The following is a 16,484-nucleotide window of genomic DNA, read 5'->3' on the forward strand; positions in this document are numbered from 1 at the left end:
CATACCATCCCGAGCCGGAGGGATCGTAGGAGGTGGAGGAGGTGTAGGTGGTGGAGTTGGTGCCTCTGTAGGTTTGATTACTGAAATGATATAATAATTTTTTGTACTCCATATAAATTATTTCATTCAAGGAAAAACTCCAGATTATGTATTATATTACCACACAGAAAGATTATGATCTTTTCTCATTAACCTAAACAATGTATAATTGGCAAAGAAAAAATTCTTCTGTTACAAAATAATGAGATTTAGCTATTGTTAAAGCAAAGGTACATGATATCATTATAGCAGTAACACTTTTACATGCATTGAGTAATGTTGCACTCCGATAATGCATCCATTTTTCATCCAAGTCCTAGGAAATAACTGGTTTGAGGAAAAGCATAAGAATTTCTCTTTCCCTCATAAATTCCAGTTGACGTTACACTGAGAGAAAGAGGAAAGAAGGTCACTTAAAAGAGGTATTGAAAGACATTTAGGAGCAAGACAGGTTCTACAGCTGAAACAAGACAAGTTCTATAGCCAAAACTTAAGGTTCACAATATCTATTACCTACCTGTACGCTCCCTCATAGAGACTGGAGGTCCCTCAAGGTTAGGGGTCTGAACAAAGACAGTTGCATTGTATTCTGTGTCTGGTGAGAGGCCAGTAAAACAGTGGCTTGTTTCTGATCCACGTACTGTGATCTCCTGTCCTCTGGAACCTGTCAAAACAAGCCCAATGGAAAGAAAGTTAGAACCTCCTATTTCCCTTTTAGTATGTGTACAAATAAGTGTACAAATTAGACACCTCTTAAAACAAGGCTGGAGCAGATGGGACAGCAGTCTTACTCTTTCCCATAAAAGCCTTTCTAGACCAAGGTTATATGGTGATTATGCACCCTGGGGTATACTGGAGAATACCACTGCATACATGTGAAAACCAGGTAACTAGCAGATTTCCACTAAATAAAGTTAACTTGACAATAAGCAGCACTTCCTCTCTGCAGCTTTTTCACCACTCTAGAGAAACAGGTTGTGTTCAGAGCTTTAAAGCTCAACCAGACGTATCCTGGCTTCTAGTGGGTGCTTGCCACCTTCCCAAATAAGTGGTGCTCTCACTGAAATAAAACAATTATGTCTCCAGAAAATGCAAAAAATAAAACGTACTTACCATCAGCTGGGTTTAGCTTCAGTCTGTAGGAAGTTGCTGACCGATGAGGTGACCATCGGATACAGAAAGTATCCCAACCCACTTTGTAACTTGTCAAGTCAGTGACATTCAAATATACTGTGAAGAGAGAAAGAGATAAATTGTTCACTGAAAAGTAGCATATAATTTACACTTTGATGTGCATCATCCATTACATTAGCAGTGCTGGTCCAGAATTTGATTTTTAAAAATACTCACAGAAGAAAAGCACAGTTCTAGTTAAATTTCTTACTCTTCTGTTATGCCCTAGAGATCCTAGCCTAGTTATTTACAAAGGTCCATAGTCTGATACCCTTCCCCTACTGGGTAACAGCCCATTTTATGAATTTTCACATGAAGTAAGTTGAGCTCTTTATAAAATAAGAAACTTTCAAAAAGTGGAATCTGACATATATGGCAATATGAAAAGAATGTAGTGAGTCAACAAAACTCGGGATTCTTGATTCATCTTAACTGAAGAAATATTTAGAAGTTTCTTAGCTGAGGCCATCAACAAAATCTCATCCTCATGAAAAGCTGAAATTTCAATCACTGGACATTCCTGTGAGATAAAAGCAGAGTAGCGAAAAGCCTAGACCTGTTTAGCATGGTTAGATTCTATAGTACCCTGAAAACAGGTAAAGATTGACTCCCACTATAGCTGAATAAAATTTTGGGAAGCTGACTAGAAAAATTTATATCATCAAATCAATACATAAACTATACTTCCATTACTGTTCCCAAGCTTATTGTTCTTAAGATCCACATGATGGCCAGATCATAAGTATTCTCCATGAGAGGATATTCAGATTTTCTAACAGCCAGGCTTAAAAATCCTCTCTTAATCAACATTATCTCAGATCAGTATATGTACTACATGACTACAACAAAATTCTTTTGACTTACATGTAGTGCCTTGATCTGTCAAAGGTATGCTCATTCCAGAATCATACTGGGCATAAACATTCACATCGTAAGTAGTACTGGGAGACAGATTATGCAAGGTGTAGGAAGTCACTTCTCCCACAAAAACCTCCATGGGCTCATTTGAACCTTGAATTGAAAGGAAGCATTAAGGAATTACAAAGAGAGAGATATTCATCATTAGGTGAGCTATAAAACTCTCTGCTGTCTTTTACATGCCATTAAGGGTTAATCTCATTTTTCCTAAACCAAAACATACTGCTTTCTTAAATTTCAGCCTATTAGACTGTTGCAAACAGAACATACACATAGCTTTACAGGCTATTGTGCAATATTTGTGTTTAACTTCCAGAAAGGTTATGTCTATTGTTTCACTGTCACATAAAACAAAGGTTCTGAAGGACATTAGTACCTAAGTACCTGTCCAATACTCAGCTTACATACACCAGTTCATATCCTCAGGTGAACAAAAGGTATTAAAGAGAGGAAAACCAAGTCTAGTCCAGGACTTCATCTAGTCACCCTATTAAATTTTAACTATACCAGTCAATGTCTGTCATTGAATGCATGAAACACTGTTTGATAATTTGTGCTTCTTATAAAATACTGATAATAAGACTTAAGTTTCCATCAAAATCAGTAAACAAAGGTAATAAATAAATCCTTTAACACAAACATTTAATGATACATATGACTTGTATTCTGATCTCCCTTTAGCCACTCACTGTTCTGAAAGTGGAATACTCAGAATGAACAGGTTTTCTTACCCACAGGTTTGTATACAATTTTATAGCCAAGAACAGGGGATGGTGAAGGATCCCAGGAAACTCTGAATCGTGTATACCATTCATCAGTTATATACATATTTTGAGGAGGAAGCAGGCCAACTAAAAAGAAAGAAAAACATTCTAATTAGACTAGTGACTGCTTTTCAATGTCTAGAAATTTACATTGTAATTCTGTTGTGTAATAATCATGTCAAAGACATAATTAACATAATGAAACCTTAACAATGATGGAGTGCTTAAGGAGTATGTGTCTTAAATTTACAAAATAATCAATATTAAAACTAATTACCAGTTCTGCCATTTCCGGTCAGTTGTCCACCATCTCCATCTTCATACACAGCCACAACAGTAATTTTATATGGTGTATCTGATTGCAGTGGTTGTAGTATCACATTATTTCTTATCCCAGGAACCGTTGTCTAGAACACAAAAGAAAGAGACATAAACAAACTCACAAGTCTTGTAATTGCTCAATAATGACAAGTGTCAAAACAAATTTTTGACACTTGGTGCACTTTTTTTATGTCCACTGTAGATAAAGTCATCGGGATATCTTAAGGGTTATAGTCTATAAACAACTATTTGTATTTGATATTTTAAATTATAAAACACTGATCAGCACAAAAAGATAAATCAAATTGACTTTTTAGTCCCTACCCTCACATCAGGCTATGCTGCTGCAGTTCCTCACCAAGATTTCAGTACTGTTCCCTCATAGAAAGGAAAAAGTCATGATGATGTGTTTTGGAGGCAGAAAAAGGGAGGAAAAAGCTCCTGAAATGGGGATGGAAGTCAAAGTCATTCATGCTACTCATCAGTTTCATTTCTACCCTTTCATTATCCTCATCTTAGAATATCATTTTCTTGGCAGAGACGAGTTAGTTTGAGAAAGAAGCTCTAAATATTTTCATTATAAAAACATGCCTATTTGTGCATCCCTCAGTCTCCTCAACTTCCTGGTGCAGCCATGCACTATTGTGCCCTTCTAAAGAAAAGGTAGATGTAATCCAAGAAGTGACTCTGCTCCATAAAATGGTCATAAAACACAGAAAGTAATGTGAGGTGTCTATCTCAAAAGCATGACCCAATCAACATTTTACGTTATTACTTGATAAAAAATTTCAGTTGAAACTTGCTGTTCTTTAAAAATGCCCAATATTTTCTGCAAAGAAGATATGTGTGTTGAAAAATATGTGTGTCCTGATTAACAGGTCCAGTAGGGAATTTTCAAAGCAGTGAATTTTCAGCATGCCCTATGCAATAATATATAAGCAGTAACAGAATTTAAATAGCACTCTCTATATGTTACATTTTGGCTGGTGGCAGTCAGCAGGAATTATGCCATTGACCTCCACAGGATCTGAGTTTGGCTTTGCTATAAACACTCAGAGAATTTTATAAACTGCAGATTAACTTGTGCTATCATTAAGCTGCAGGAAATTAAACACAAACATTTACAATTCATACTGATCCTTACAAAAGCAAGTGAGATGCTGAAGTAAAGTTACCATTGCTTTCTTATTAAACTCTGCCAACTCTCCTCAATTTATAAAATGCAGACCTATGTTTATTCTGTATCTTAGCGCACTGACTTCATAATGAATAAAGTATGAAGTAATAGGTGGCTACTCACTGTAGCAAAATGTTTGAACTAAATGTTAGGAAGCAGATTCTGCTCACAATCTTCTGATTAATGTGTGAATCATGTATTTAACATTGTTTTGCACACAAATTGGCTCATTAAATCATGTATGGTCTGCAATCTCATAAAAAAAAAGAAGTAGAAAAAGAAAACAAAAAAGCCTCTGTTTCATACAAACCATGGCTTCTCAGCATTGACAATGACAAAAGAACCCATAGAGCATGCAAAGTGTATACATGTAGAGCAGGTGTCTTTGTTTTTCTGTAGCCTAAAGAATAAACAGAACATCTTGGTGCTTACTAAGGAATTACAGAACTTACATATTCATCAATAGGGTCTCCCACAGTGGGTGAATATATGATTCTGTATTGCTGGACTGGCCCATCAGCATGGTCCCATTGTACAGAAAGGCTGTTTGTGGTCTCATCAAACACTCTCACGTTCCTCGGACCACTGCGAGGCACTAAGGAAAGAAAATACAGAAGGTTTTACAGAGCATGATTCTTCCAGTTCAGCATCACTCTCACTAATTCAAATGCTGCCCAGAAGCCAAAGCTAAGGGCCCTCCCTGAAACCCTGAATAAACATATAGAGGTAGATTCAGTCAATGATAATATAACAGGGCCTGAAGGTCTTAAATAGAAATAGGGCTTTAATGGGAAGAACTAGAGCAGTGAGGAAGGCAGAGAACATCAGAGGGACCTGCAAAGTGAGCATCTACATACACTCTGCTTCTCAGACTCTTGCAGACAAGTATAACTATAGCCTGTCACATCTGCAAGTTTTAGATGAATATGGGGATTTAATAGAGAAAACATAGAAGCAGCAAGGGAGATGACCTGTTACTGCCATAGACAGCTTCTTTACACATTATTTTTAGAATGAACTTTAAAGAAGCCAAGTGTAAGACAACCGAGATCCCACAAGCTAAGTTGTAACAAGGAGGTTTTGGTGTTTAGGCATCTGCAGCAAAAACAAACAGCTGGTGAGGCTGACATACACAATTATGTAAGACAGAGCACAAAGCACATTTTTTTCTGTTGACAGCTAATTCTACCCATCTTAATGTGCTATTTCTTTTTTCCAAAATACAATCTGCTATTTGTCTGTAATCACATTTTAAAGAACAGCGTTTAAACTCTAAAACATTCAAATTAGGATTATTTCACAAGTGAAAAATACATTGGTGATTATGCATGTACTACAACTGCCAGAAAACACAGCAAAAGCTCCCTTCCATGGAGGCCTATAATGGCTTCAGCCATAACTCAGATGCATTGATCTCAGAGTTGCACTGAATGGCTTATACTATTTGTGATTAAAACCAATTTTAAAAAATCTTCACATACAAGTTTTGACACATTTTTCACAAAGCAGGTACTAACTGCCTCTTACATGTTCTGCCCTGTGCTTGGCTTGGATTTCCTTCTCCATCTGCATACAGAGCTATAACATTTATTGAGTAAGCAGTGTCAGGAGTCAAGCGCTCCAGCATCACATCACGAGTGTTGCCTGGTACCACAATCTAAAACAGAAACAAAAGGCAGTTATATAAAAAAGCTTTGGTTTATACTATGTCTAGTTAGAATAAACAATTTCAATGAAATATAGAAAAATTGGAAACACAACCATGTTGCACATTTTCTAAGAAAAATAATACAAGTCTAAAATAACCAAATAATATTGATAAAAATTCAAGAGCAGATGCAAAAAAAATTGATAAATTCATAAGGAGCTCTCATTCTGCAAATAGACTTGTTATTTTTTACATTTTACATGAAAACCATTCAGAAAAAAAGAAGAAACATTCAGGAACAAACCAAAAAAGTAAATTGTCATGGTTTACTGACATAAAGGACATTTTCTAACAGGTACTAATACACAGGCTCCCACTCATAAACTAAATTACTTACAGATTCTGATGGCCTTGGGCCAGACAGTGGAGAGTAATTAATTCTATATTGCTGTACTGGACCTGGAGCAGGTTCCCATCGGACATTCATGCTGTTTGGCGTGGGATTGTAAACTTGAATGTTTCTTGGTGTTCCTCTCTCCACTAGATCAAGGATAATTTAAATTAAGTTTTACAAAGTTGCTTACATAAGGTCTAGTCCTACTTGAATTTGCAACAGTGAACAAAGCAAGCTGAAAAGCACATCAGCCCATGATAAACACTTTTCTTTTGCTACCCCAAAATCTACAGTTCTAAGAACCTTGGTGATTAGACTTTACAAACATCCCTGTCAGGCAGCAAAGTACATATGTTTATACTGCAAATTGAAGGTATGATCATTACAATTTTTTACCCTATTATTGATCAGACAGATAGGAAAAATAGCCACAAACTACACGTCTTAGCTTATGCTGACATTAGGAGCTCAGACTCCCTGGAAAATTTTAAATACATGATATGGACATTTAGCATAGATTAACACTAATATTTGCTATTTGTTCACCAGTATTGCTAGTGGCACAATAATTAAAATTTTACTGTTGTGTGGAAGTAAACAGTAAGTTTGCTGCACAACATAAGAGCTGAGCTTGCCTGAGATAAGTGGACTGGAAGCTTCTACCTGAATAAGCAAAGAAAACAGTTACAAGGCTGCAACCATAACCAAGCAAGTAAACAGAGATTCTTTCACTTATGATTTAGCTTTGGGGAAAACAAACTTCCACATCTGATGTAAAATCAAATTCTAATTTTTCGAGCCACTCATACAAAAAATCTTATCATTTCCTTGAAAAGGACTATTTTACTTACAAGTTCTTCCAGTGTCAGAGACACGTCCACCATCGCCCTCTGGGAAAACTGGAACCACAGTTATAGTGTAAGGTGTGTTGGGTTCAAGAGTCCTCAGGATGACATAGTTTGTGTTTCCTGGTACTGTGGTCTACAAATTTATAAAGAAAGATAGAGGCATAACATTTGTGTACAAGTGGAAAACGTTTAAGCTTTTTCATATCTCACTTACTCCTCCACCAAATCTGATTTCCAGACTGGATGTGATAAAAACTTTACAAAAGGCGAACCCTGAAGCAACAGGGTTCATGGTGTCTTCTGGAATTGCCTTTCAAGAAGGGTTTGTCTTGGACATAACAAAAATGGTTGTTAAGTCCTATGCTCTCCTATACAACACCTTACATCTATCTACACTTTTGGGTCCAGATACTGTTCTACTAATAAAAGTAGCAGAACAGCAGTGATCTCTTTAATGACTACTATTCAGAACCTCAGAGGCACTAAAAGGTCACTTTATAAATAATAAATTTTAAAAAATATTACATAACACTACAACATGCTAATCACAATAAGTAATAGGCAGCTCATGTTAGAAAGTAAAACTCCACAGCGTTTAACAATTTAACAATACTTATCAGTAGCTCTCTAGTTGCTATTGAAACAGTGGCAATTCATGCATTCCTCATTTCACAGGCTCATCAAATTGCACAGATGTGGAAAAAGAAACACAAGCGGGAAAGAACAGTATTTTCCCAGCCTACAATAAGGGTTCCCATTTTCAAGATTGTTTTAGCTCTTTAGCAATTAAGTAGGTTTTGGAGATTAGAATAAGACACCTGTGTGGATTTTTCTGTTTTCACAAATATCACCCCAGCTGACCGCCTACAGTCACATGACTTCTTAGCAGTAAAAATTGGTAGAAATGAGGTCTGATAACTTTATTGCCTTTTGTACACTCTGAAGTCAGCTTTACATTCACATGCACTGCCCTAAGAATAAATAAACAAAAAAAATGTACATGGTATTAAATCCCCGTGCTAAGAACTAATCACTGAAGGTCTGCTATTAAAATCAAACATCTGTAATACATATGGAAGTAACTGACTTTCATGGAGGTGCTCTGCATTTTCTCCAGGGTAGTTACAAACAAAAAAAAGCCAGTGCAAAGGCAAACAAGATCCACTTCACTCAGCAGTATTTCTTACATTAGCACCATGAGCTGCAATTTGCCTAAGACAGTGAGATCCACACAAAGCATTTACCATTTCTTCTGCACCTCCAGCTGTAGGTCCATAAAATACTTTATACTGGCGAGGACTTCCTTCTGCATGATCCCATCGCACATTCAGAGTACTGGTGGTTGGATCATAAACTAGCAAGTTCTTCACAGTAGTGAGAGGTTCTAAAACAGATCAATGAGCTGTCAGAAATGTAGAACCACATTCTCTCACCTGTGCTGTCAGATCATGCTTATGCAATAAGATATCATTACGAAATCTAAAAACCAGGTTTAATAGTTCATGTTAAATGGTATTTTTCTTCATTAATAACAACACATCAGTCCTGTCCAACAGCATAAGGAACACTAAATATAATAAGAAAGATTCCTTTCTGGACACTATTTCAGAATTATACAATAAGTTCATTAGTATTGTTTTCTTAATTCCTCACCAAATACTTGCTATGTCTGACTTTCCATTGTAGACTCAGGAGTAAACAAATTAATTAATAAATTTATAGTTAAATAATTAACTAATTAAAATAGTGGATTGGTTTTTTATGCCTGAAGTGCCTCTGGTAGCAAATCACTTAGCGCTTTCTACAGCACGATCAAAACAATGCTGTCAACCAACGCAAGATGGTAGAGTCTCAAAGTGCATACTGTAAAGGTCAGCCTCTGAACTGACGGTGCTAACAAGAAAATAGTAAACTTCCCAGCACACATATGAGAGTCACATGCCCTCAGATGCTTTAAGGTGTTTACTAAAATGTGCCATAAAACAGTTAAACAGATCAAAATGAGGAAGAAGTTCCATAGGACCATTAGGGTTTATCTCAGCCTTAAAAGCTGGGCATCCAGTCTAAGGTAGTGGTCCAGGGTTTCTCTACAACCAGCAGACGGACAGACCTTCTTACATTAGATACTTTAAACCCATCAAAGGACAAATGAAAATTACAGATGGGATGAATTTCAACACAGGAAATTTTTCTCAGCTAATTTCAAAAGCAATACATCAATATTGTTTTGCATCTACTAAGAAGACCTCAAGTTACTTACTGGTTCTGCCTCGTCCTGTCATTCGTCCCCCCTCACCATCCGCATACATTGATGACACAGTAATAGCATATGGTGTGTCAGGCTGCAGCTTCTGTATCACCACACTGTTCTGCCGCCCTCCAACCACAGTCTGCAGTAAAACACAAGAAAAAGATTAAAAACCCTTTTATGCTGCCCCTTTTATGCTTACTGTTGTAGTGAAGAATGTAAGCATTGGATGCAGAGTGAAAAACACTATATCACATATCACTATATCACAGGGACTGACACTGACAGTAGACAGATTGAACAATTATAATATTTGTACATACTCATTTTAGCAAGTTTAGACAGAGTCCAGTGACACAACGCCAGTGTTAAGACCTCCAAACTTGCATATAACCACAATTATATACGAACTGTCAGTTCTGTGCCAGCACAAAGCTGTTTTTATGCATTGCCTCTGACTATATCATATTGAAATAGTCTTTTATTCATTTTGACAGACTTTGAATTGGACTCTTTATACTTCACTCTCAGAATGCAAGCATAGAATAAATTACAACACTCTATAGATCTCTAATGTACATTTGATACAGTATCAACAATGTCCCTCCACGGTTTCAAAAACTTTACAGCATGATACTTCAGTTTCTAAAACTTCTTTGTTAAGAGTCCAAAATCATTATACATATTTCACTTCAATTTTTCTTTTACATATAATCCTGTGATTATAATCTCCACCAAGTATAATATTTACAGTGCACTGAGAATAATACTTTGATCTTCAGCATTTGTGAATCATTACCTTTTTGGTTTTTAATTGCGTGAAATTTCACTTGATCAGGAGCATCCTTTGTTAAGACTATCTGCACATTTTCAAAGCCTATTCAGCTAATAAGCTTCTCATAACACTTAAAAGCTTCTGATGATGAAGAAATTATAATGAGCATTTATACAATGTTATAGAAGTATATTATTTTAATTTACAAGGATTTTTTTTTACTTGTACTCAACTCTGCAAATTTTAGTTCAAATCATAAGTGCTTTTAGCATCCCATCATTGGCTGCCTCCATATTTTAGTATCTATTTGCCTTTAAAACCTGAGCCTAAATTATTGTGATGGTCTCTGGAGTTTGGTGTGAAGTTTTTGCAGATCTGTCTTCAAATCACCTGTGCTCTTTCTTGGTGCTGAGGCCATTAAATATCAGACAGAGCAATAAAAAAACTTACAGAAATTCTATTTTAAATATTTCAGTGGGCACACTGCTACTGCATACCCAGCAACTGCAGTTTAATCAAATATGCACAAAAAAAGCAGGCAAGGAATTACTATCATGTGACTGAGAATTACTTGCAAACAAACATTAAAATGTCAAGAACAAAGCATAGGTGTTCTGTGTGCTCTCCTTAAAAAGAGGTGTCTTCTCCAACTGTCACTGCTGAACTCTGTCCAGTTGTGAATAATTAAGTCTATTAAGTTTTTAATTTGCACAAATTTCAACAGAATGCTTGTAATTCTTTTTTCTCTCCAGTACCAGCAATTAATTACAGGTATTAATTAACCTTATTGCTGTTCCTTATTCTTCTAGCAATTCCTCACTAAAATTGCATTCAACTGTTCAATTACCTCAACTCAAATGTGTGCTGTTCAGAAGAGAGTAAAAATGGGGGCATAAGTATCCAACTGATTCTAAAGTAAGCATTCCTAGATATGCTTCTGAATATGTGTGATCTTTGAATACAGGAACAAGCTAAATGAGTATGGCTCTCATCTGAGACTGTTCCTCTGAGTCATTTGGCAGTAACCACAACAGCCTCCCACTGCAGACTAGGCATTTTTAAGTAGCACACATTTCTGATAAACAGGCTGACTGAATTCCCAGGCTGCGTTGCGTAGGCCGCCAGTAGTCAACACAGCTCTTGCTGACAGTGCAGGGAAAGCTGGCTGATCATAGGGTGCTGGCTATCCCTATCATTACAGCTGCTCAATCATATTAAAAGACACTCAAACACCTTAAACACTTCCCTAGCATATGTTTTGCAGAGATTGGCTTTTGCAACTGCCACTTCTGGACAGTTATTCTGTCCCTAGCATGGTAAGAGACAGCCTCAACTGTCCACAATATGTTCCATAGCAAAGTCCCCCTGACAGCACACAAACCACACTATGAAAACGATGCAAAACTAGACTGTGGAAGTTAGTCACAGTAATTCATATTACTGATTGCTGTGAGAAGTATATATCTGTGACTTGTAGTCTCATATGGTGATTAACTTGTTCCACAACACATTTTAACTTTATTCTTGTTATATCTATAGACTATGTGTTTTTCAAGAAAACAGGCAGTATCCAAAGTTATTTTTGCTCCATAACGAGCATTCTATCTTGGATTTGAAAGGGGAGGAAGAAAAAGGTGGAATATATACTTCTTCACTATAAATAAAAAACTTCGCCTAAAAGGTCATCTGTTGTGATGACCTGTGATGAAAACCACACACTGTTGTGCTTTGGAAATAAATTATCCTACTGGATTACTTTTCAGACGTATCATTTAAAGATGAATAACTATAGCACTTCAAAATTAGTTACCGACTGTTCAGGGCCATCCCCACTGATAGGCTGGTAAATGATCCTGTATCTCTGCACTCGGCCACTGGCAGGATCCCACTTCACAGTCAAACTGTGTGAAGTTGCATTGTACACCTGAAGGTTTCGTGGGCCACTCTTTGGGGCTGAGAAATGTGATGAAGAAAAGAATAAATACAGAATTCAAGCAAAAAGCAGGGACAAACACTTCATTCATACTTTTAGGGCTGCATGAATGCCTGACCAAGAGCAGAATGTATTATAGTACAAGACAACATAAACTGTAATGTTTGTAAAATAGTAAATGTGGTAATCTAGTGCTTATTTTTCTTCCAAATACACAATAATATTTATTAAATGATCTCATCTTTTTAATGTCAAAGTTCCTCATAGTTTAGAAAAAGGTAGTTATGAGTTTTCTTTCATAATACTGTACCTGGAAATTCAGATTCTTACCTTGCGTGGTGATAGGTACCAAGGGTACTAGAAAAAAATAGAAATAGTTTTAGGAATTCTTGGATGTGTATCCCTTCTGGTTTAATAACTATGAATAACAACATGCAGAAACCCTTTATTTACTTACATGTTCGTTCACTGCCGATGAGGTCATCACTTTCTGATTCATCAGGATAGATGGCAGTAACTGAGACATCATATAATGTATCTGGGTTCAAATTTTCAAAGACCAAACTATTCTCATCCCCATTTAAGATAGTCTTGTGGAGAAATTTAAAAAAAAAAAAAAAGGGTTAAAAAAAAATAAAACCAAAACAAACAAAGCAAAACAGAGTGGGATGTAACAGAGTAACATTTTACACATTAACAGTGCTACAAGTGGCTGTTACTATGTGTTCTACACCTTCTCACTGAATTTCCATTGACCACAACAAGAGGGCTTGGAAGTTATAGGCCATTTATTAATTACATTTCTGATTTTTAAAATATACCCTTTGAGAGACTGCCCTCAAAATCTTAAGGTGACTGTCTATTCTTACCTCCTGTTTTTCTGATCTTCCATAGGGTCCCCAAGTTATTCTATATAGGGAGACATCTGGAGCTCCATGATCCCAAGTTCCTCTGAAACTATTCGTGGTTACATCTGTGATTCTGAGATTGACTGGTGCTGGCACAGGTTCTATTATGAGAAAAGGAAAAGTATTCCACCAAATGTAACTATGAAATAAATACAGTTAAACCAAGGAATTACTCAGACAAAGAATTTAGAAGATTATGTAGCAGATTCCTCTCTCACTACTTCTAATGACTGCAATAAAATGCTGTATATAATCCAGCCCACCTACACTAACCAAATTGTCCTTCATAAGGTCACATCACTAGGTCATCACTTGATAAAACAGACATAGTTCTACTGACCTCAGTAGAGGTCACAAATTACACATCTACTTACAACAACTGAAGTCCTAGCTTTTACATTTTCGAGTTGAAAGAAGTGATTACGAACTCACACACACACAGAGGTCAAGCTCCTACATGAGCTTCTTCCAGATTTTAAAATTCTTTACATAAGCCAAATAAGTCACAACTGCATTAAACCACTTATTTAGAAAGAATTCACAGAGGTTAACTGTAGGTTAAGGAGGCAAAATATTATAGCCACAGGGAAGAAATGCGTAAATAGGTAAAACCAGAGAATGAAACTAAAAATAATTTCTTTGGCAGAGCTTTCATCTTTTTCCTTACACACACATTCACACAAAACCACAGCTGTAGAAGAAAAGCATAACACAAAAGCAAGGGAAAAAAACTCTAGCTACTAAAAAATCCAGGCTACTAAATGAAAAATTCAGAAGAAAAAAGAGGCAGCATGTGCATTTTTGCCCTTCCCCTGCCCCCTCCTCCCCCCCCCCCCAAGTGAGGGGCAGTGATAAGGTAACAAACTAATTTCTATTCTAGCCCTTCTGATTAGCTGTTTTCTTAAATCATAAGCCTAGATCAGGATGAGGGCTTCCCTGATATCAGTTTTCTCCTTTCGGTCTGTCACTTCTCTTGCATGGAGATCAGCTTTTACCATTTGTGCAACACCATTTCCTTGCCTCTCTTTGTTGAGATCACTCACTGGCTTAGTATTCCATGGTAGAAAAACTTTATTGGATCAGAAGCAAGATCATGTCTCTATAATCCTCTAGCATATGCCCCAGCTTCTTACTTTCTTAAGTTTCTGCATAGACTTCCTAAACCTTTCCTCTGCCCTCACATTTCCTTACTAATTCTACCCCTATACTCCTCCTTCAGCCTCCAAATAGAACTAATTTTGCTTCAGTTGCTGGACTATTACCTCTGCAGATTTGAAGCTCAGTATTTACTGCAGTAAGACACGGAACTCATTGAAGATTCCCAGGGCTTATTGTATTGCAAATAATGCTACAAACGCATGTAAAATATTTCTCAGATAGGTTAAATTACAGTTCCACCTAAACTCAGTAACATATTGCAAAACACACAACTTACATAGAACATAAGGCAAAAATAAACCCAAGAAGGAATATTAGGAAAACTTACGAGTAACAGCTTCTGCATTTATCGGTAGGGATTCCCCTTCATCATATACAGCAACAACTTTTACATTATACAGTGTTTGGGAGGAAAGGTCAGAGAGAGTAGTGCTGGTTTTGAGTCTGTCGATTTCAACCTAATAATAAAAATAATGAAATATAATAAAAATAATGACTTCAGAATTTTAAGTTCTGACTCTGCATTTGATTAAATGGCAGAAATTCCTGTGCTAAAAAAAAAAAAAAAAAAAAAAAAAAAAACACCACAAAGAAAACAGAAAACCCAGAAAACTGTTCTGCATTTAATTTTGCCATTTAGCCCTAAATTTCCATCTGAATTGAGTGTTACCTACCAACTCCCTTGCAAAGCATATTGTCTCCAATACTGGTACTACTTGTGGATCTTTCACTGGTTCTTTCTTTTGGAAATGAGGATGCAGACTGTGTCTCTAGAAAATTCTCATTCCCTTAAAAAACACATTTAATTCTCCAAGAGCTGATTCGTGCTTAGCAGTGCAATTATGGAACGCTTGCACATGACTCAAAAGATATCTCCAACAAAGCTCACACATATTCTGACAGCAGGCAAAGGGGCTGACATACAATCCTCTCCTTCCAATTGTAAGCTGTTCTTAGAGCTTGGCAACACTTAAGCAGAGAGTAGAAATGGCTGTTTATCAAAGCACAGGAAAAACCTCATCAGTTTGAGGATTTTTTCCTCTCTGGAGGAGAAGGAAGAGGGGAGTACTCAAAGAAATCTACCTCATACTTATTCAGTTTCCAGGAAATCACTGCCTTGCAACCACCATGAACTGATGCTCTTTATTCTCAAGGGTGGTTTATAGTACTTCTTTTACTACTATTTAGTAACCTAGCTCCCCAAAATAAAACTGTCTTCCAGTACTTTCAAAAACGCTCCTGTCATTTACCTCCTTTACATCAACTTCATCAGCTATTTTGTATCTTAAGATGTATTTTCGAACTTTCCCTGGGGCAGGATCCCAAAGGACATTCATGCTGCTGTGAGTAACATCCTGAATTGTTAAGCCTCTGGGTCCAGGCAAAGGTACTGTAAAAATAATGACAGTAGTAAGTTAAAATGCTATTCATGGCAGAAGTATAGGCCTCTCACAGAAGGAACTAAATTCTTTCCATGCATTTCAATGAAATGGAGGCAATAACTTTCTGGGAAGTTCATTACTCTGGCAATTATATGAGACAGTTTAGGAGCTTACTGTCCCAGCAATGAGCATAATAGTTACAAATTATGGTAGCTTCACCTTTGTAAATTACAAGCACAATACTTCTAGAGGTATCAGGGCTTAAGAGCATAACTTTTGGTGACAACAGCCACTTTTCATGTATGGTTAAGGGTTTAACATTTTTTAAGAACATATGAATAACCATACTGTGTGCATCAAGCCCAGAAACATGCCTCTGCCAGTAGGAAGTGTTTAAGGAACAGTATGAAAAAGGAAGCCATGATCAGTTCAATTTTTTTTCTTGATATGACATGTTCCCTTAGCATTTTCTATACCTAAGAGAATGTCTGAATTCAGGAATAAGGTTTCTAAGTTAATGCAAGCAAAATTGAAACCTTTTAAAAACACTATAACCCCAAGATTGTCAAGCCAACTTCCTTCATTGTTCAAGGGAAAATCTCATGTTCCCTTTTAATAGTTGGTCCCTTTTCAATGAAATTACCTTTAAGATCTTTTAGAAATGTATGAGTATTATAAAATGCGTAAGACATGGAAAAGATGGTCTTCTAAACAAAACTATATATAAAAATTTCTACATTAAATAAAACTAAAATTAAATATTGCTGAAAGAATAACAAAGCAAAAATCAAGGTGTCC

At 36.4% G+C, this 16,484-nt stretch overlaps 1 protein-coding gene across 1 annotated transcript in view; it reads right to left on the reverse strand.

Moving 5' to 3' along the window:
• The window catches only part of COL12A1 (collagen type XII alpha 1 chain), a 106,349-nt gene that overhangs the window by 39,837 nt on the left and 50,028 nt on the right, over positions 1-16,484 (reverse strand). The window contains 18 exon segments of the mRNA XM_037391817.1: positions 6-80; positions 557-703; positions 1,153-1,269; positions 2,077-2,223; positions 2,862-2,981; positions 3,172-3,301; positions 4,845-4,987; positions 5,920-6,049; positions 6,438-6,580; positions 7,286-7,415; positions 8,527-8,666; positions 9,543-9,672; positions 12,116-12,258; positions 12,569-12,595; positions 12,696-12,828; positions 13,108-13,247; positions 14,633-14,762; positions 15,555-15,694. Coding sequence (XP_037247714.1) covers positions 6-80; positions 557-703; positions 1,153-1,269; positions 2,077-2,223; positions 2,862-2,981; positions 3,172-3,301; positions 4,845-4,987; positions 5,920-6,049; positions 6,438-6,580; positions 7,286-7,415; positions 8,527-8,666; positions 9,543-9,672; positions 12,116-12,258; positions 12,569-12,595; positions 12,696-12,828; positions 13,108-13,247; positions 14,633-14,762; positions 15,555-15,694 — 2,265 coding nt within the window.

The sequence above is a fragment of the Falco rusticolus genome, chromosome 6 (assembly GCF_015220075.1).
Source record: "Falco rusticolus isolate bFalRus1 chromosome 6, bFalRus1.pri, whole genome shotgun sequence".
Taxonomy (NCBI): Eukaryota; Metazoa; Chordata; class Aves; order Falconiformes; family Falconidae; genus Falco; species Falco rusticolus.